The sequence below is a fragment of the Esox lucius genome, chromosome 19, assembly GCF_011004845.1.
Source record: "Esox lucius isolate fEsoLuc1 chromosome 19, fEsoLuc1.pri, whole genome shotgun sequence".
NCBI lineage: Eukaryota > Metazoa > Chordata > Actinopteri > Esociformes > Esocidae > Esox > Esox lucius.
Genome location: NC_047587.1, coordinates 35498909 through 35516708, shown reverse-complemented (window position 1 = coordinate 35516708; position 17800 = coordinate 35498909). Strand labels below are relative to the sequence as shown.

General features: G+C 41.7%; 1 protein-coding gene across 2 annotated transcripts in view; it reads left to right on the top strand.

The window, feature by feature from the left end:
- The window catches only part of ush1c (Usher syndrome 1C), a 30399-nt gene extending 13184 nt beyond the window's left edge, over window positions 1-17215 (top strand). For both annotated transcript variants that reach the window (XM_013131671.4, XM_013131670.4), the window contains exons 15-20: window positions 8775-8816; window positions 9398-9451; window positions 13700-13799; window positions 14306-14415; window positions 14900-14955; window positions 17085-17215. In XM_013131671.4, the coding sequence (XP_012987125.4) occupies window positions 8775-8816; window positions 9398-9451; window positions 13700-13799; window positions 14306-14415; window positions 14900-14955; window positions 17085-17097 (375 nt within the window). In that variant the 3' untranslated portion in view covers window positions 17098-17215. The remainder of the gene's footprint in view (window positions 1-8774; window positions 8817-9397; window positions 9452-13699; window positions 13800-14305; window positions 14416-14899; window positions 14956-17084) is intronic.
- Window positions 17216-17800: the final 585 nt, after the last annotated feature.

Sequence of the window (17800 nt, the reverse complement as noted above, 5' to 3'; positions counted from 1 at the left end):
TGCTTTTCAGTGAGTGGTGGGCGTCCTGTGCGGTATGTAAAGAAATTACAGAAGATTCCCTGTAGGTGAGAGAGAGGCTGTGAGTCTTGAGTGAATTGTGGCTAAATGGGCATTTTCCATTTGGAAACAGCCACTTTGTTTGGGTTTGTTTGTGCGGGCACACCCGTGTGACATTGATATTCCAGTTGCGTTCTGTGATTCAGAAGGGAATATTTAATGCTATTTCCCTGGTTAAGGTGAAGAGAAACACTTCCCATGTCAGTGGCGTATCCAATTCCAGCAATTCCCTGGTAAGTCTGCAGTCGTGTCAATTGATATTTGAGAGCGTTCAGAAAGCCTGCCTAGATTACCCCTGAAGTGACTGAAGTAGCCATAGACATTTCAACTATGCCACTTTCTTCACAGATGGAGAACTTTCCGTAGGCTCTGACACTTCCACTATGTGGTTAAACATGAATTACACAAGGTTGAGGCTCTGGTGTCACTGATTACATTGAGAGCTGTTTGCTCTGTGGTTCAGCAGAATGCTAACGAGGCATTTTCAGTAGAGTCTCGCGTGCTCTGCTCCCTCTGTAACCCCATTATTTGCTGTCTATCTACTGCTGCCTGGATGTTCCCAATAGCAAATAGCTCCTAGCCCACCCAACCAGAGGCGTCAGACGGTCCCTGTCATGTCTAAGCCAGTCATGCTGCCCCAGAATCAGTCCCATCGACCCGCCCAACGCTCCGAGGGCCTGGTAAGACACACTCTGACCTCCTCTCGTGTTGCTCCTCACATCCGAGATGTAAATGTTTAGGCGTGGGTTGCTCCTCACATCCGAGATGTGAATGTTCAGGCGTGGGTTGCTCCTCACATCCGAGATATGAATGTTCAGGCGTGGGTTGCTCCTCACATCCGAGATATGAATGTTCAGGCGTGGGTTGCTCCTCACATCCGAGATGTGAATGTTCAGGCGTGGGTTGCTCCTCACATCTGAGATGTGAATGTTCAGGCGTGGGTTGCTCCTCTGTCATGGTCTCTGGTCAGAGTGCTACTTTTCCGTGTCTCTGGTTACTTTGATGTGAAGCGATCTGACACAATGGTTATGCACGCAGACGCTTTTGCAGTTTTTTGTATGCAAAGCAGTTTCTCCCCTCAAAGTTCTTAGTGCTGGGGTTCCCAATGAATTTCCCCTTAGAGTCCGCTCTTTGGATCTGATACATTCTGCGCTAAAAATCCCACAAACCCGGAAATGAATATGCAAATGTTATTTTATGGTATCCAGTGAGATCATATTTAATGCCGTTTTCATTAGGTTCGAGTGAGGTTTTATGTCAAGGAAGGAACCCATTGACACGTGATCAAATGTGTGATGAGGCTAGAGTTGTCCCTGAAGCCTACATTTATACATGTTATTTAAATGTTTCTTTGGAACACATCATTAGAGCGTTTAGTCGGTCTGACCACACTGTTAATACCTCCAAAACATTCAGCTCACACACAGCCGTTTACCATATCATGTCCCGGATGTGAGCAGTTTCTTTTATATTGACGATGTTCAAACACACGCAGAGATAGCGACAGTGTTCTCATACAAATCCAGTTACACACTCAGAAATAGAAGTAGCAATGTGTACTTTAAAGGGTACAAATGCTTGTCGCTGGGGGGTACCTTTTTGAGAGACAATTGTGTACCCTTTAGTGTTCTTTTTTTCCCTTTCTTTGTTTTTTATTCACTTTGTACCATTTCTGTGAAAAGGTGCTCTTCTGTCCTCATAAAGACCAAAATTATACCTTTGAGGGTACATTCTTCAAAAGTGTACCTATAAGTACAGAATTGTTCTTGTTTCGCACCTCCATTTTTGAGTGTGTATAAAGCTACATAATTAACAACTAGTGTGGTCTTCTTGGGCAGCTGAGTGTAAAATGTACAGTTTTTTCATAATCCATTCTGGAACTGTCGGTTCGTACTGTCACCATGTGCATTAAGAAGTAATGCTGGATGGCCGTTGGAGATATTTGGAAGTCCCGCGTGAAAAGGTTAAAAACACAACATTTAATACATTTATCTAATTACTCAGGACAACTCATTTGAATTAGATGAGGGATTTTCTTTGCCACTCAAACCATCGTGCTACTGTTTGTGCTGTTGCCCAGCCAAGAAAATGTATTGAAAACAGCGTCGGAAATGCAAGATTTGTCAGTGGGAAAATAACATGTTGGTTATTATTTTTGTTTTGGAGACTAGAGGTTTTCAACTGACAGCGACGTTATGTTAATGTCCGTTCATGCGTCCCCGTCGCCCTGTGCTGTGAATTGACTGTGCAGATAAGCTCTCATTCCTTTAGCACACTTCACTACCATCCAGAAAAACATTAGACGAGGATTGCGGCTGGCGTTGTCCAATTATGCCGTCAAGAATGAATCCCTTAACTGGAAGAGCATCGCAGCACTCCAGAGACCTTGTCAGTAACCCAGTTAAATGGTTTGGGCATTAAAACATGACTGGCATTTCAACAGGGGAGATTACACCGCCTTGTTACTCTACCCTGGTTTTGAATATGCGGATCTTCTGATGGGTTGTCCTTTTCGTGTGAAGAAGACATATTTCTGGATGGAAGCCTTAATGTTCATCGAAAACGTTAATAAGGCCGCCCGCTTAATTTAGAGTTATCCATGTCTCCCCAAATATTTAAACAAATATGTGTTTATTGGACGGTAAGGGGGGGGGTGCAAAAAGTAGGCGAGACGTCGCTGATTTAACAGTGAGATGGATTTGTTACTAGCAGCGCCGCAACCTTGTGACATGGACTGGACCGCTCTATTCTCCATAACGCCCAGAGTCAGGGAGACAGAAGGGAGACTACAGGTGGTCCTTTGATGGATGATGCTGTTAGCCTGACATCCTGTCTGCCGTGACTAAACCACACGGGAGCCCATTCCAGCCCATGCCTTCCTACCGATTCTGTTAATCAATCGGCGAGCCGACATCCATGGATGTAGCCCACCACATAGCCAAGCTGGGGAGACAGGCAGACGAGAGAGACTCTGAAAGTGTAAAAGAGTCAAAAGGCAGAAAGAAACAACGCGACGCTATTTGAATTTTCCCCTCCACCACCACTAAACCGCTCCCCAACCAGTGAACACCTTTAAAATACCCCCACATTGTTGATGGTCTTCTGTCAGACTTAAACTGAAGGTGCAGAGTTGGAAAACAGAGGGAGAAGAGAGTGGAGCCAGGTGTTTAGTACCACGCTGGTGCCGTGTCTAATGAGTGCTGTGTGGTTTCTCTGTTACAGCCCCCGGAGATGCTGAAACGGATGGTGACATATAACAGCTCCTTTAGGTCCGACAACAGGAGACAAGTAATCCATAACCTTCAGCACCTTCCCCTCTGACTCTCCCCTCCAAGGGGTTATCCGTCCTACAGTGGCCGTTTCCTCCTTCCAATCTAAATCACTTGTCCTTTTTGTCCTCGGAGTGACTGCCTTGTGTTTTGGCTAAGTCATTCTTTGTAGTCTGTGTAGTTTATTTTGTTTCCTCGAATCGCGTTTGATAGGTCATTGGTACGGTAGTATTAAGTACAGTACACAAACAGCATTAGGCAACCATATTACTTTTTTTAATAACTATTTATCTGGACAGCAAGTATTTTGCTATGTAAACACGATACAACATTACAATAAATACAAATAAATAGTGATACAATAAAAAGTAACAAGAATTTATGTTGTCCAAAATGTTATTAGTATCTTGTTAGATGGCTAGAAGTAATGTCATAAAGACATTTAAAGGCATCCAGTGAACAGTACTTGAAGATCACTCCCCTGGGGGACAGATGGAAATCCAGGTGTTTTTCACCTCATTGGTAGAATCAACTTGCACCAAAGTAAATGTTTTGACAATTCTTACACAAAATATGCATTTGTGACTGACTGGCAAACATTCTAAAAAGAGAATTACGACCTACAGCGGTGCTCAAACGTTTGCACACCCTTGAAGAACTGATAATATATGTTCCATTTGTAAAGAAAAGTGAGTGAGCAGGCAAAACACATGTCTTTGATTTCTTATGGGATTCACATTCAACTGTAGGTCATAACAGAATGGCACAATCATAAAACAAAACATGGCAACAAAAAAAGAACGGCCCCTGTTCAAAAGTATGCATACCCTTAGTTCTTAATACTGTGTATTGCCCCCTTGAGCATCAAATGACAGTGTCTTTTGTAATAGTTGTCTATGAGGCCCCGAATTCTTGCAGGTGGTATAGCTGCCCATTCGTCTTGGCAAAATGCCTCCAGGTCATGCAAAGTCTTTGGTCGTCTTGCATGAACTGCATGTTTGAGATCTCCCCAGAGTGGCTCGATGGTATTAAGGTCATGAGACTGTGATGACCACTCCAGAACCTTCACCTTTTTCTGCTGGAAAGTCCAAGACCGTCCCATGCGCATCTTTCCTGCAGAAGAATGCAAATTGTCTGCCAGTATTTTCTGATAACATGGTGCATTCATTTTGCCATACATTTTCACAAGATTCCCCGCGCCTTTAGAGCTCACCCCCCCCCCAAAACATCAGTAAGCCGCCATTATGCTTCACAGTGGGGATGGTATTCTGTTCACTATAGGCCTTATTGACCCCTCTCCAAACATAGTGCTTATGGTTGTGACCAAAAAGCTCTATTTTGGTCTCGTCACTCCAAATTACAGTGTGCCAGAAGCTGTGAGGCATGTCAAGGTGTTGTTGGGCATATTGAAACCAGGCTTTTTTTGTGGCATTGGAGCTGTTAAGACTACTTCCTGGCAACTCGACCATGCAGCTCATTTTTGTTCAAGTATCTTCGTATTGTGCTCCTTGAAACAAACATACTGTCTTTTTCCAGAGTAGCCTGTATTTCTCCTGAGGTTACCTGTGGGTTTTGGCTGAAATCTTTCTAGGTCTACCTGACCTTGGCTTGGTATCAAGGGATCCCTGAATTTTCCACTTCTTAAAATGTGTCTGAACGGTACTGACTGGCATTTGCAAGGCTTTGCATATCTTTTGATATCCCTTTCCATCTATATAAAGGTCCATTACCATGTTACGCAGGTCTTTTGGCATTTCTTTTCTGCTCCCCATGGCTCAGTATCTAGCTTGCTCTGTGCATCCATATGAGAGCTAACAAACTCATTGACTATTTACACAGACACTAATTGCCATTTAAAAAGCCACAGGTGTGGAAAACTCACCCTTAATTGCCATTTTTATCTGTGTGTCACCTTGTGTGTCTGTAACAAGGCCAAACATTCAAGGGTATGTAAACTTTTGATCAGGGCCATTTGGGTGATTTCTGTTATCATTATGATTTGAAAAGGAGCCAAACAACTGTGATAATAAATGGCTTCATATGATAAAATATAAATAAAATATATTTTTTTGCATGATCAGTCATATTTTCAATTTCACACTTTCTGCCAGGGTATGCAAACTTATGAGCACAACTGTACCTGGGGTGGAGAAGTCTACAGATGGGACATTCACAGTATTAGACTGGTCACCTCAGAGCCCCAACTACAACATAATGGAAGGTGTGGGATCACTTGGATGGAGCAAAAAACAAAAGTCAAAAGAAGATTTATGGCAAATCCTAGAAGAAGCTTGGACAGGAGTGTACAGGAGTACATGAAATGATGAAAACACTAAACCAAAGTGAATTGCTTCCTCAGGTGTCTTAAGCCTTGTGCTCATCCCTCTAGATATTAATTTATTTTCTGCTCAAATACACCAATCAGCCATAAAATTATTACTACTGACAGGTGAAGTGAAAAACACTCGTTATCATGGCACCTGTCAGTGGGTGGGCTATATTAGGCAGCAAGTGAACATTCTTTCCTCAAAGTTGACGTGTTAGAAGCAGGAAAAACGGGACTCATCTTTTTCATCCAGAACATCAAGTTCAGCGAACAACCCGGGATACCCTTTGTTGTGCTTACCTAAGCAAGAACCTGGAAAACGTACTGGTTGTAACGTACTGGTTTTGACTGAAACATGGCTGGAGCCCTCAATCCCAGATGCGGCCATTGTTCTGAAAGGACTATCCATTCATCGGCAGGATCAAACCGCTGTGTGTTGAGCCCACTCCTGTACTCTCTTTTCACCCACAACTGCCTGGCAACTCACGTCTTCAACACCATCGTTACGTTGACGACACGTTACGTTGCTGACGACACCACCATCATAGGCCTGATCTCTGACAACAACGAGTCAGCCTATAATGACGAAGTAAGGTCACTGACTTTGTGCTGTCAGAATAGCGACCTCCAGCTCAATATCAGCAAAACAAAGGAGATGATTGTTGATCACAGGAAGCAGCGGCGGTGAATGGGTCTGCAGTAGAGAGAGTTCACAACATCAGGTTCCCCGGGGTCAACATCAGTGATGACTTGACCTGGTCTCATCACTCTAATGTTGTGGGGAAGGAGACCAGGAAAAGGCTCTTCTTCCTACGCCAATTAAGGAGATTTGGCATGGATTCCAGGATACTCACCAGCTTCTACAGATGCACTATCGAGGGTATCCTGACTGGTTGTGTCACTGCCTGGTATAGCAGCTGCACCGCCCTCGACCACAAAGCACTTCAGAGGGTGATTAAAACAGCAGAGAGCATCACAAGGTCTGACCTTCCACCCCTGCAGGATCTCTACACAGAGAGGTCTAGGAGGAGGAGCAAATGGATCATTACAGATCCCAGCCACCCATGCCACGGACTATTTACCAAGCTGCTGTCAGGCAGAATTTACAGGAGTATTCAGTCCAAAATTAACTGGCTACGGGACAGCCTCTTCCCTTCCATCCATAGTCCATGCACACCTGTCACTTTTACATTGCACTACGGTTGTATAGTTGTATAGTTATTATTATTGATGTGTGTTTTTGTATTGTGTTATTACTGATGATTGTGTTATTTTTTTAAATTATAATTACTGTTACTTTTTAACTTTAAACTTCACTGTCGGGAGTAGGAAAACCAAGCATTTCATTGCTGTAACTTGTTATTACAAATGACAAGTAAACCTTTTGAACTTTTTTTTGAAACTTTGAACTATGGGCAATGTTCTGCTGGGAAACCTTGGGTCCTGCCATTCATGTGGATGTTGCTTTGACACGTACCACCTACCTGAGCATTGTTGCAGACCATGTGCACCCTTTCATGGCAACGATAATCTCTGATGGCATCGGACTCCTTCCGCAGGATAATGTGCCCGGCCACAATGCAAAAATGGCTCAGGAATGGTTGTGTTTGAGGAACACAACAATGAGTTCAAGGTATTGACTTGTTGACAGATCTCAATCCAATCAAGCATCTGTGGGATGTGCTGGACAAACAAGTCCAATCCATGGAGGCCCCACCTCGCAACTTACACAACTTAAAGGATCTGCTGCTAACATCTTGGTGCCAGATACCACAACGCACCTTAAGAGGTACAGTGGAGTCCATGCCTCAACGGGTCAGGGCTGTTTTGGTGGCAAAAGGGGGACCCACACAATATTAGGCAGGTGGCCATAATGTTATGGCTGATCTGTGTATGTGCTTTCTCGGCTTCCTTTGACTGTCCTAATGTAAACTGACAGTCCATTGGCCTGCCGCAAAAGCCTTTTTAGTGTTTGATTGAAACTGAGACCACAAGTCAACTTCTGTGCATAAGGAAGAAAGATCTCCATGTTTTTACACAACATTACATTATAATTTTCCGTTAAAAACCATGACTTTTAATTTACTTGCCTTAAATTTATTATCAGCAGTTCCACATCTATCTTATCTATCCTTTTTCTGCCCTAAAATTTGGAGGAAACTAAAGCACTGCTGGACAGGATGCTGTCTCAGACAATCTTTTGTTCTGTAGATGGTTTTAAATGACTGAGCTCCTACTTGGAACACCATCTCATTCAGTCAGACATGATCAACGTTCATTCAGACTCATTCCGAGTTATGTTTTCAGTCATAAGGACAATAACTCTTAGACAAATACGCTGTAATTCGTTTTTCCACCTGAACTGTTGGCCTTGGACACAAGAAGTGCAGTGCGATTGCCTTGTGAGTGTCGTGTGAGATGAGACCAGGAGATGAGCCTGGTATGGAACAGGAACAATAGGTTTCTCTGTGAATGGCCCTCAAGTTTTTATGGTCATGGGGGACGTGTCTGTGAAACAACAATAGATTTCTTTTAAAGTCAATTTTATTCCCTGCAATAGGGTTAAACCTGCTTGTTCCCTTTGACTGTTTATTAATACTGACATTATTAAATCTACAAATACTTTTATTTTACAAAGATGGAAAGATATTGTGAATGGGTCCACTGACTTGGTTTTTCTCATTATGATAGTCATTCTTTTTTTAATGGAATGTCCTAGTGGTTGTCATAGGAAATCCAGCCCTACAACACTCACACCACACAATTCTACATAACCCTGATTACAAGCCAAAGACATTTAGAAAGGTAATGATAAATGATTATCTACGTTCGACGCATGAGTGAGTTTTATAACCCTGTAGACAATTACATTTACATTTTAAATGAGTAAAAAGGTGGAATTTTAATCTGGTTTGGTTTTGACTGCGATTGAAATGGTATTGACCACAATCATGCTTTAGCCCACGAGGGATAACGACTCCAGCTTACTGCACATCACAGACTATGTCATAATGATCTGTATCACTGTGTCTGGTTACGGTTGTGCTAAGCCTCATTGCCATGTTGAACAAGTCTCTGCAGGCCTGCTACCTGGGAGTAATGAAATGTCATTTGTCTTTCAGGGCTTTCAGAAATACGTGGAAGACTTTGATCCCCACTCCATGGTACAGTACTCCGGAGAATAACCTTTCACTTTTCCATTTATACAGGTGGAAAATGCACAATATGGAATTACTCCTCTAATGTGAAACAGTCAAATGCCGATTAGGTGTTTACCAACCGATTTAGCACAAATGATCTAGAAAATGTGCCTAATTGTTTATTTATTATCATGGTGATGGATAGAGGGTGCAATTTGGACGTAGCGCCTTTTAGAATGGATATTGCTTCCTAACTTAGGAAGTAGTGGACTGGGTGGGACTTTCAACTTAATTCCCTGATCCTTCCAGATAACACTGGGATTAACCAGGTGGCACCACCGGGTCATCTGGGGAGATCACCCAAGGAATTTTACACGAGAAGAAGAAAATGTACTATTTAAAAATGTTGATAATAGGTACCAATATGATAATGGCACCAATTTGATAATGCTCACTCTATCCATCTTAGCAGGTTTTTTCTTCACTAAAGCCATTGTACTAACCATACATGCGCATTGACTGTGATCTATAAACATCTATTGACTGTGATCCTGGGTGTTTTTTGGTTTTCTCTCTGTGTCCCTCTCTGCTGGTGGGGTCAATAGTTCTCGTCAGAGCAGATAGCTGGGCGAGATGTGAGACTACTGCGAATCAAGAAGGTAATCAGAAACACCTCCATGATGTAGTATCTAAGCCTAACACATCACAGGTTGGGACTTCATTCTTTGTAATGAAAATACGAATCAAAACACACTTAACTTTGTGGGGTCAAAGTTAGTTGGCAATTGCTAAAGGGTGTCTTTTTTTAAAGATATATTTTTGGAGGAGTTATAGTGAAAATAATTGATTTGCTAGAAGTAGGCTCAAAACAAACCAACGCTGCAGCACTAAAATTAACACTGGATGGAGCGGCTTAGACCTGTATGCCACCCTAGACTGCCACATGGTCAACAGCCTTGTCCTTTTTCTCCAAAGAGCACAGAAAATTCTCGGTGATGTGCTTTGGGTCCCTGCTATTGTAAAAATAGCAATGCAGACTGTTTTGAGAACAAGCTTGGACCCGGGATCTCTATTCCTGTGTTGATTAGAAATAGAAGGAATCGAGTTCATGCAATTTATGAAGTAAACCTGTCTAATCTGTTAACTAACTCGTCAACATACTAGTCCAGGAACCCCATCACAGCTATTAAGCTGCCTTTACTTAATATCAGATCTGTCCCCAACAAATCATTCTTGCTAAATGACATTATAATATCCTACAATACAATATTTTATGTTTCTCACTGAAAAGTGGCTAACAGAAGATTGTAGCGCTACGGTTCTTAACGAGACAGCACCTGAAAATGTTGGTTACTTCAGCTATGAGTTACGCAGGGCTAGACAGCAACATTTATCAGGAATGATCAACAAGAATATCAACAATTCCCGCACTCTATTTGTCATGGTCGACAAGCTTACAAACCCCCTAAAGCAGATAGCATCAGAACTCATGTCCACTGAGAAATGAAATGAATTTGCGTGTTTATTTAGTGGACAAAATTTAAAGTATTAGACAGACCATCAGAGCCACACAATCTAACAATGACACTGTACCGTCACTACAACCACCAAGACATACAGTGAGGGAAAAAAATATTTGATCCCCTGCAGATTTTGTACATTTGCCCACTGACAAAGAAATTATCAGTCTATAATTTTAATGGTAGGTTTATTTGAACAGTTAGAGAACGAATAACAACAACAAAATCCAGAAAAACGCATTGATTTGCATTGTTGGTTATTATGTCGCAATTTAATACAATTCATAAATAATCCCTAGAAGAAACAGTTCGACATCTTAAAGCTTTCACATGTTGTCTCGACACACTGCCATCTGACTTTAAAAATGTTTTTTAATTATATAACAAAGGATCTACAGCAAATAGTTAATGGCTGTCTGCAGTCAGGCATTTTCCCAACGTCTCTATAACAGCTGCCACTAAGCTTCTTTTAAAAAAGAGAACACTGGATGCATCTACAGTGGATATAAAAAGTCTACACACCCCCTGTTAAAATATTCTTGTGATGTAAAAGAATGAGACAAAGATAAATCATGAATCTTTTTCCACCTTTAATGTGACCTATAACGTGAACAATTCACCTTTTGATTTTATTACAGCACTCTTTTTGGGTAGTCTATTAGCATGGCACATCTTGATGTGGCAATATTTGCCGGCTCCAAATCTGTCAGACTGCGATTTGTTGCGATTTGTTGGGGTTTGATTGCGGTTGTTGTCATGCTGAAAGGTGAACTTCATCTTCAGCTTTTCTAACGGACGCCTGAAGGTTTTGTGCCCAAATTGCCTGGTATTTGGAACTGTTCATAATTCACTCCACCCTGACTAAGGTCCTGGTTCCAGCTGAAGAAAAACAGCCCCAAAGCATGATTCTGTCGCCACCATGCTTCACTGTGGTTATGGTGTTGCTTGGGTGATGTGCAGTGTTGTGTTTGCATCAAACATACCTTTTGGAATTATGGCCAAAAAGTTCAAAGTTTCATCAGACCATAATACATTTTCCCAAATGCTTTTGGGGGAATTGATGTTTGTTTTTGCAAACTTTAGCCGGGCTTGGATGTTTTTCTTTTTAAGAAAAGGCGTCTGTATTGCCACTCTTATGAAGAATACAGGAGATTGTTGTATCATGTAGCACACAGTACTTGTCAGAAATTCCTGCTGTTCCTTTAATGTTGCTGTAGGCCTCTTGGAAGACATCCAGTTCTTGGTAATGTCTCTGTTATGCCATATTTTCTCCACTTGATGATGACTGTTTTCACTGTGTTCCTTGGTATAACTAATACTTTGGAAATTATTTTGTACCCTTCTCCTGACTGATATTTTTCAACAATGAGATCCCTCTGATGCTTTGGAAGCTCTCTGCTGACTATGGCTTTTGCTCTGAGATGCAACTAAGAAAATGCCTGGAAGATCCTACTAGAACAGCTGAACTTTATCTGTGATTAATCAGAGTCACTTTAAATGATGGGAGGTGTGTAATGATTTCTATTTAACATGAGTTTGAATGTGATTGGTTAATTCTGAACACAGCCACATCCCCATTTATAAGAGGGTGTGCACACTTATGCAACCAGGTTATTGTAAGGTTTTTATTTTTCCCTCAATATTTCAGTTTGTTTTTCAGTTTGTTTTTCAATTGAATTGTTCACATTATAGGTCACATTAAAAGTGGAAAAGGTTCTGACATGATTTATCTTTGTCTCATTCTTTTACATAAAAAAAAAACTTGTCATTTTCACAGGGGTGTGTAGTACTTTTTATATCCATTGTATATTGAACAACTATAGACTTGTATCAAATCTCCTTTCTATAGCCAAGAACATTGAGAAGGTTGTCTTCAGTAAACTCACCAATTTTGTGAACTCATGCGGTCTCTTAGACAAATTTCAGTTAGGCTACCAACCTCACCACATACTGAAACGGCTCTGATAAAAGTTTTAAATGATATACGGCTGAATACTGAATACTGAACTGAATACTACAGTTCTGGTTCTATTAAATCTCAGTGCTGCATTTGACACTGTAGATCATAGGATGCCTCTTGACAGGCTGGAAAATTGGGTCGGGCTCTCTGGGACAGTTCTTAATTGGTTCAGATATTATTTAGATGGCCAGAGTTACTTTGTCACCATTGGCAATCATGAATCTGATAGGGTGGCTATGCGGAGTTCCCCAGGGATCAGTTATCAGACCGCTTCTGTTCAGTCTCTGTATAGAGCAAATAAATACCTGGATGAACTAAAATTGTCTACAATTAAACCAAGATAAAACAGAGATTGTGTTTAGCAATAAAAAGAGAACTAGTATTAGTAAAGTGCTGGATTTCTCGGGCCTTAAAAACCAGGGACCAAGAGTGTAATCTTGGTGTTTTGATAGACTCAGACCTCATGTTAACAGTCATATCAAAGCGGTCACCAAAACAGCATTATATCATCTTAAAAATATAGCCAGATTCAAAAATTCCAAGAGAAGCTCATCCATGCTTTTATCTCTAGTAGGGTTAACTACTGTAATGGCCTCATAACTGGACTACAAAACAGCTGGAGCTCATTCAGAATGCTGCTGCTAGAATTTTAACCAGGACCAAGACAATAGAACACATCACTCCGGTTCTTAAATCTATGCACTGGCTCCCAGTCAGTTACAGAATAGTTTTTAAAGTGGTGCTTTTAGTATATAAATCACTGAATGGTTTGTGGCCCGAATACATTTCTGATATGTTTGAAGAGTATAAACCGAACAGGGCTCTTAGATCCATGAACTCAGGTCAGCTAATAGACTTCAGAGTCCAAACTAAACATGGGGAAGCTGTGTTTAGCAGTTATGCTGCACATAACTAGAATAAACTACTAGAAGATCATAGACGTGCCACAAACGTATTAGTTTTTAAATCCAGGTTAAAAACACTTTACCCTTTACACGCGCCTATGACTGAGCACTTAAACTTAACTACACTGTTTAGCCTTACAGCTTTTATAGCTTCCTTATGGAATCTATTACGGAATCTAACAGTTATGTTTTTATTTTGTTTTTATTTTATTCTATTTTCTAATTTGAAGTTATATTGTTGTTTATTGTTTTTATTCTGGTATCTGTTGTATATTTATATTTCTCTTTTTCTTTGTAAAGGACTTTGAATTGCTTCTATGTATGAACTGAGCTATATAAGTATATTGGTTGTTTGCTTGAACAGCCGAGAGGTAATGTCTCCAGCCTAGACCACCCTAGCCCATCTTAGGCCACCTTAAGACAGAAGGTTGATGGTTTGTGGTGGTACATCAAAGCATTGAATGATGAGGAGCAAATACATTAAATGCATTGCCTTGCATATTTCCTCCCTCTTACATCCAGGTTGGACCACTGGATCTGGCTGTGGAGGGGGGTGTAGACTCCCCCCTGGGAAAGCTGGTGGTATCTGCAATTTATGACGGAGGCTCGGCAGACAAGCATGGTGAGTCCAGACAATGCTTGGATTTCCTTAAAGGTTATACACATATCTTTCATCCCTGTTTGCACCAATTACAGAAAAAGTAAAGCTGTGGATTTCTTTCTGAAGAATATGTCTGAACAATATATCAATTAGAAAAGATGGAGGGTGATTATTGTGAATTTGGGACCAATTTAAACGTTGTTATGAAACATCCCATTTTCACAATACTCACAGTGCCCTTTTTTCACAATCTGTACGTTGTTCAATCTCGGACTAATATTCAATAGATTAAGTCTAAATGTCCCTGTGGAGCCATAGTTATAAAAATGAATCCCTGGCTTTTAGCTGAGGTCTGGTTACCGAACCTAAATTGAATCTACATAGGCAGCACTCTCCCTGTAGCTGTGGTTATATGTAAAAGCAATTGCGGAAAGCAATTCATGAGTTATTGTTATGTGCGCGTGTGTGTGCTTGTGTGTGTGTGTGTGTGTGTGTGTGTGTGTGTGTGCGTGTCTGCGCCTCCTCAGGTGGGATTGTGCCAGGAGATGAGGTGATGGCTGTGAATGGGAAGATCCTGACTGACGTCTCACTAACTGAAGGCCAAAACTCTCTGACCAAGGCCTGGAACAGTGGAGGGGTAATGTCTCCACAAAACCAGGAACAACACTATGACCAGAAATACATGGGCGTTCTCAATTAACCTGCTGTAGCGCGGGAGTGTATTCAATGCAATCATGTCTTTTATTGTGAAATGCTGCTCTGATCGTTTGCGCTGACTGTAATTGGCTGCCATGCGTGGGCCTCAATGAGATACTAGTCAGAGCGTGACCAATCAGACCTGGATTTGAAGTGATTGGTGGGGCCGGGTGGAATCAATCCGATCGATAGGTCCTCTATCGTATTCGTGACCAAGGAAATCCTGCTTTCAATTTGATTGACAGGCCCTTTGTTATCTTGCAAATTCTGAAATTGGTTCAATCAATAGTTACGGTGGCCTGGAAGTGCAAAACACAACCACTAATACAATTATACACTATCAATTCAATACAATACCCCGTTGTTCCTCGCGCTGAGGTGTGTAATTCTTCTTTCATTGGATGTGTGCGTCTGTGTGTCGTCAGGACTGGATAGACCTGGTCATAGCGGTGTCACCCCCGAAAGACTACGAAGACGAGGTGTAAGTACATTCTGTCCATGGACTCTAGGTACAGTGCTGTCTCCAGGTTTGGGATGACAGGCCGTGCATTGGCCACAGCGGTCCAGCTGGAAGCACAACAGGAGGTTACGGTTCACCTGTTCATGTGTCGACTGCCATATGACCGGATTACCTTAAATGAGCCTGGTGTGTGTGTGTGTGTGTGTGTAGCTGTGTTCATTTTTCTATATGTGTGCATGTGTGTTGGATCTGAGCTATGTGTGTCTGAGCAGCAGTCATCTAATTAATTTGACAGTCTCCCAGTCAAACAGAAACAACTGAACGCCCGCTGTCATTGAACTGGTACAGGCTTTGAAAATAATAGTGTGTCTAGAACCCAAAGGGGTTATTTAGTTCTTTAAGATTTGGTTCCATGCAGAACCCTTTCTACAAGGTTTCTTTTACATGGAACTGTTGAGAATTTTACGTGTATCAGAGTTTCTGAAGAAGGACGAGGCTCCGGTCCAAATTGAAATTTAGCATAAAGATTTATTAATAAGAATTGATAAGTCAAAATACATGAAATACACTGCAGCGGTCAAATAATTGCTCAACCCTCGAGCTTCCACAAAATATTCGCCACGAATAAAGATTGAACATTGGTTTTAATACTCCCGCCACAGGGGCGGTTACTTTTCACTCTCGTGAGTAAAACCCATCCGTGTTGGCTCTTCGTTGGCATGGTGACATGTTGGACGAATTTCTTGGTTTTCGCTATCCAATGAGGAAGGACATGCACTAACTCTCGAGCATAGATCAACAGGTTCTTTGCATACAGGTGTGAAATCTTAACCAGGTTACAGTAATTTACATTCTATTGTCCTAACCTAGACTAGAACATCAGGGGGCTGGAGACAGAAGGTCTGCTTTGTGCTGTATAGGGGGCAGTTTCATTTGTATGTTAATTGTGGGGTTTTAATCCTGTCTCTCTATCAGAGCCAGGTGTAAAGTCTGAGTGAGTGTGGCTGAGTGTAATTTAAGGAGTTCTAAACTTTATGGTTATTGTATTCAATCATATTTCCCTAACCTGGCTGCAGCATACAATTTAATAAAACAAAAACATAAGAATACATGGTTATTAAACCAGCATTATTTAAACTACATTTATCTCAACAGAACCAAAAAGCATTCTATGGACACAGCGGCAGAACCCTTTGTTGTCTAAGCGTGTTGGCCTCTTTATCCAGGCACCTACTGTCAAAATGACACAGCTCCCATATTGTGGTCTTCTGGAGCAATAGACATGCTGAGCGTAAGTGTGTATGTCAGGCTCCGAGGTCAGGGCCGTTCATACTGAGGTCAGGGACGTTTATACTGGGGTCAGGGCCGTTCATACTGGGGTCAGGGCCGTTCATACTGAGGTCAGGGCCGTTCATACTGAGGTCAGGGCCATTCATACTGAGGTCAGGGACGTTTATACTGGGGTCAGGGCCGTTCATACTGGGGTCAGGGCCGTTCATACTGAGGTCAGGGCCGTTCATACTGGGGTCAGGGCCGTTCATACTGGGGTCAGGGCCGTTCATACTGGGGTCAGGGCCGTTCAAACTGAGGTCGGGCCATTCATACTGAGGTCAGGGCCAATCATACTGAGGTCAGGACAAAGCCTTCTGCCAGCCTTCAGCAGTTTTGATTGATGTAAAGGGACTGGGATGTGTTGAAACCTATACTAGAAGATGACTATGGTGGTCCTCAAACAGTCCACAAAACGTTTTTTGTCCGTTTGATTGTTTTTCAGTGGATAGCTCGATGGTTCTATGTAACTACTCCCTCTGACATGGCCCACCACAGGGCTTGTGGCCCACCACATTATCAACCAAAACTGTTGAGATGTTTCTGGTCACAATTCATGGCTGCATGTAATCGAATGGAACCCACCAGTGTTGGGGAACACTGCAACATAGGAACCCCCCCCTCTGTATTGGTAACTTGTGATCAACGAACAGTTTGAAGGCTCTTCAGCTGATCTCCAGGCCATTCAACTGAACTGACGGCATCCAGAACGTTCAGTTCAACTGAGGATGTCCAGTTATTTTGACTCAACTGATGATATCCAGCTAATTTACCTCAACTGATTATATCCAGCTAATTGTTCTGTTTCTGCCTTTCCCTAGGACGTTCTTCTGAGTGCCCCCTGACCACCCGGACAAACAAGCCATAACCACCAACCAACCATCCCTTTTAACTGCCTTTCATATATTTCTTATATTTCACTAATCACAGTCAGAATCTTGCATTAAAATGTTTTTGAAATGCAGTATGGATTATTATTGAAAGCAAATCTGCTGAAACAGAACCATGCTTTGATGTCCTACCTGGGTACATTTCAAGAATGTGAATGAGACTCACTCTGTTGAATTGCATTCAGATTCCAGAGCATATACTTTCTCAAAAATATGTGGAGGGGTTATGACATATGTAGTCCTCCTTAGAGCTGTATACAGTGTAACGTTTGGCTAACATGGCTACCATATCATTTTAAGATGTTAGGTAAAGGCAGAAATGTCCATTTCTGTAAATACATGTCATTGCTCCCTGTTCTTTTAATGATAAAATATCACAGCAAATGAAGTCTATCTTTTAGAGTGTTAAGCCAATACAGTGGTGTGTAAGTGGAAATCTGATGCTGAGAAGCTTCATTGTCAACAATTCTATATTGATCCATTGTTGATTCCCAAGTGGAGCTGATTTGTAAGTCTGAGTAATTTCCTGTGGACCACAATCAGCATCTAGTATCTCATAACAAAGGTTGATGGTGTTTGAGCTGGTCTGGATTCAATTACAGGAGCTATTCATCTGAATGGCTGGTCCCGGAGTCCAGCAGTCAAGC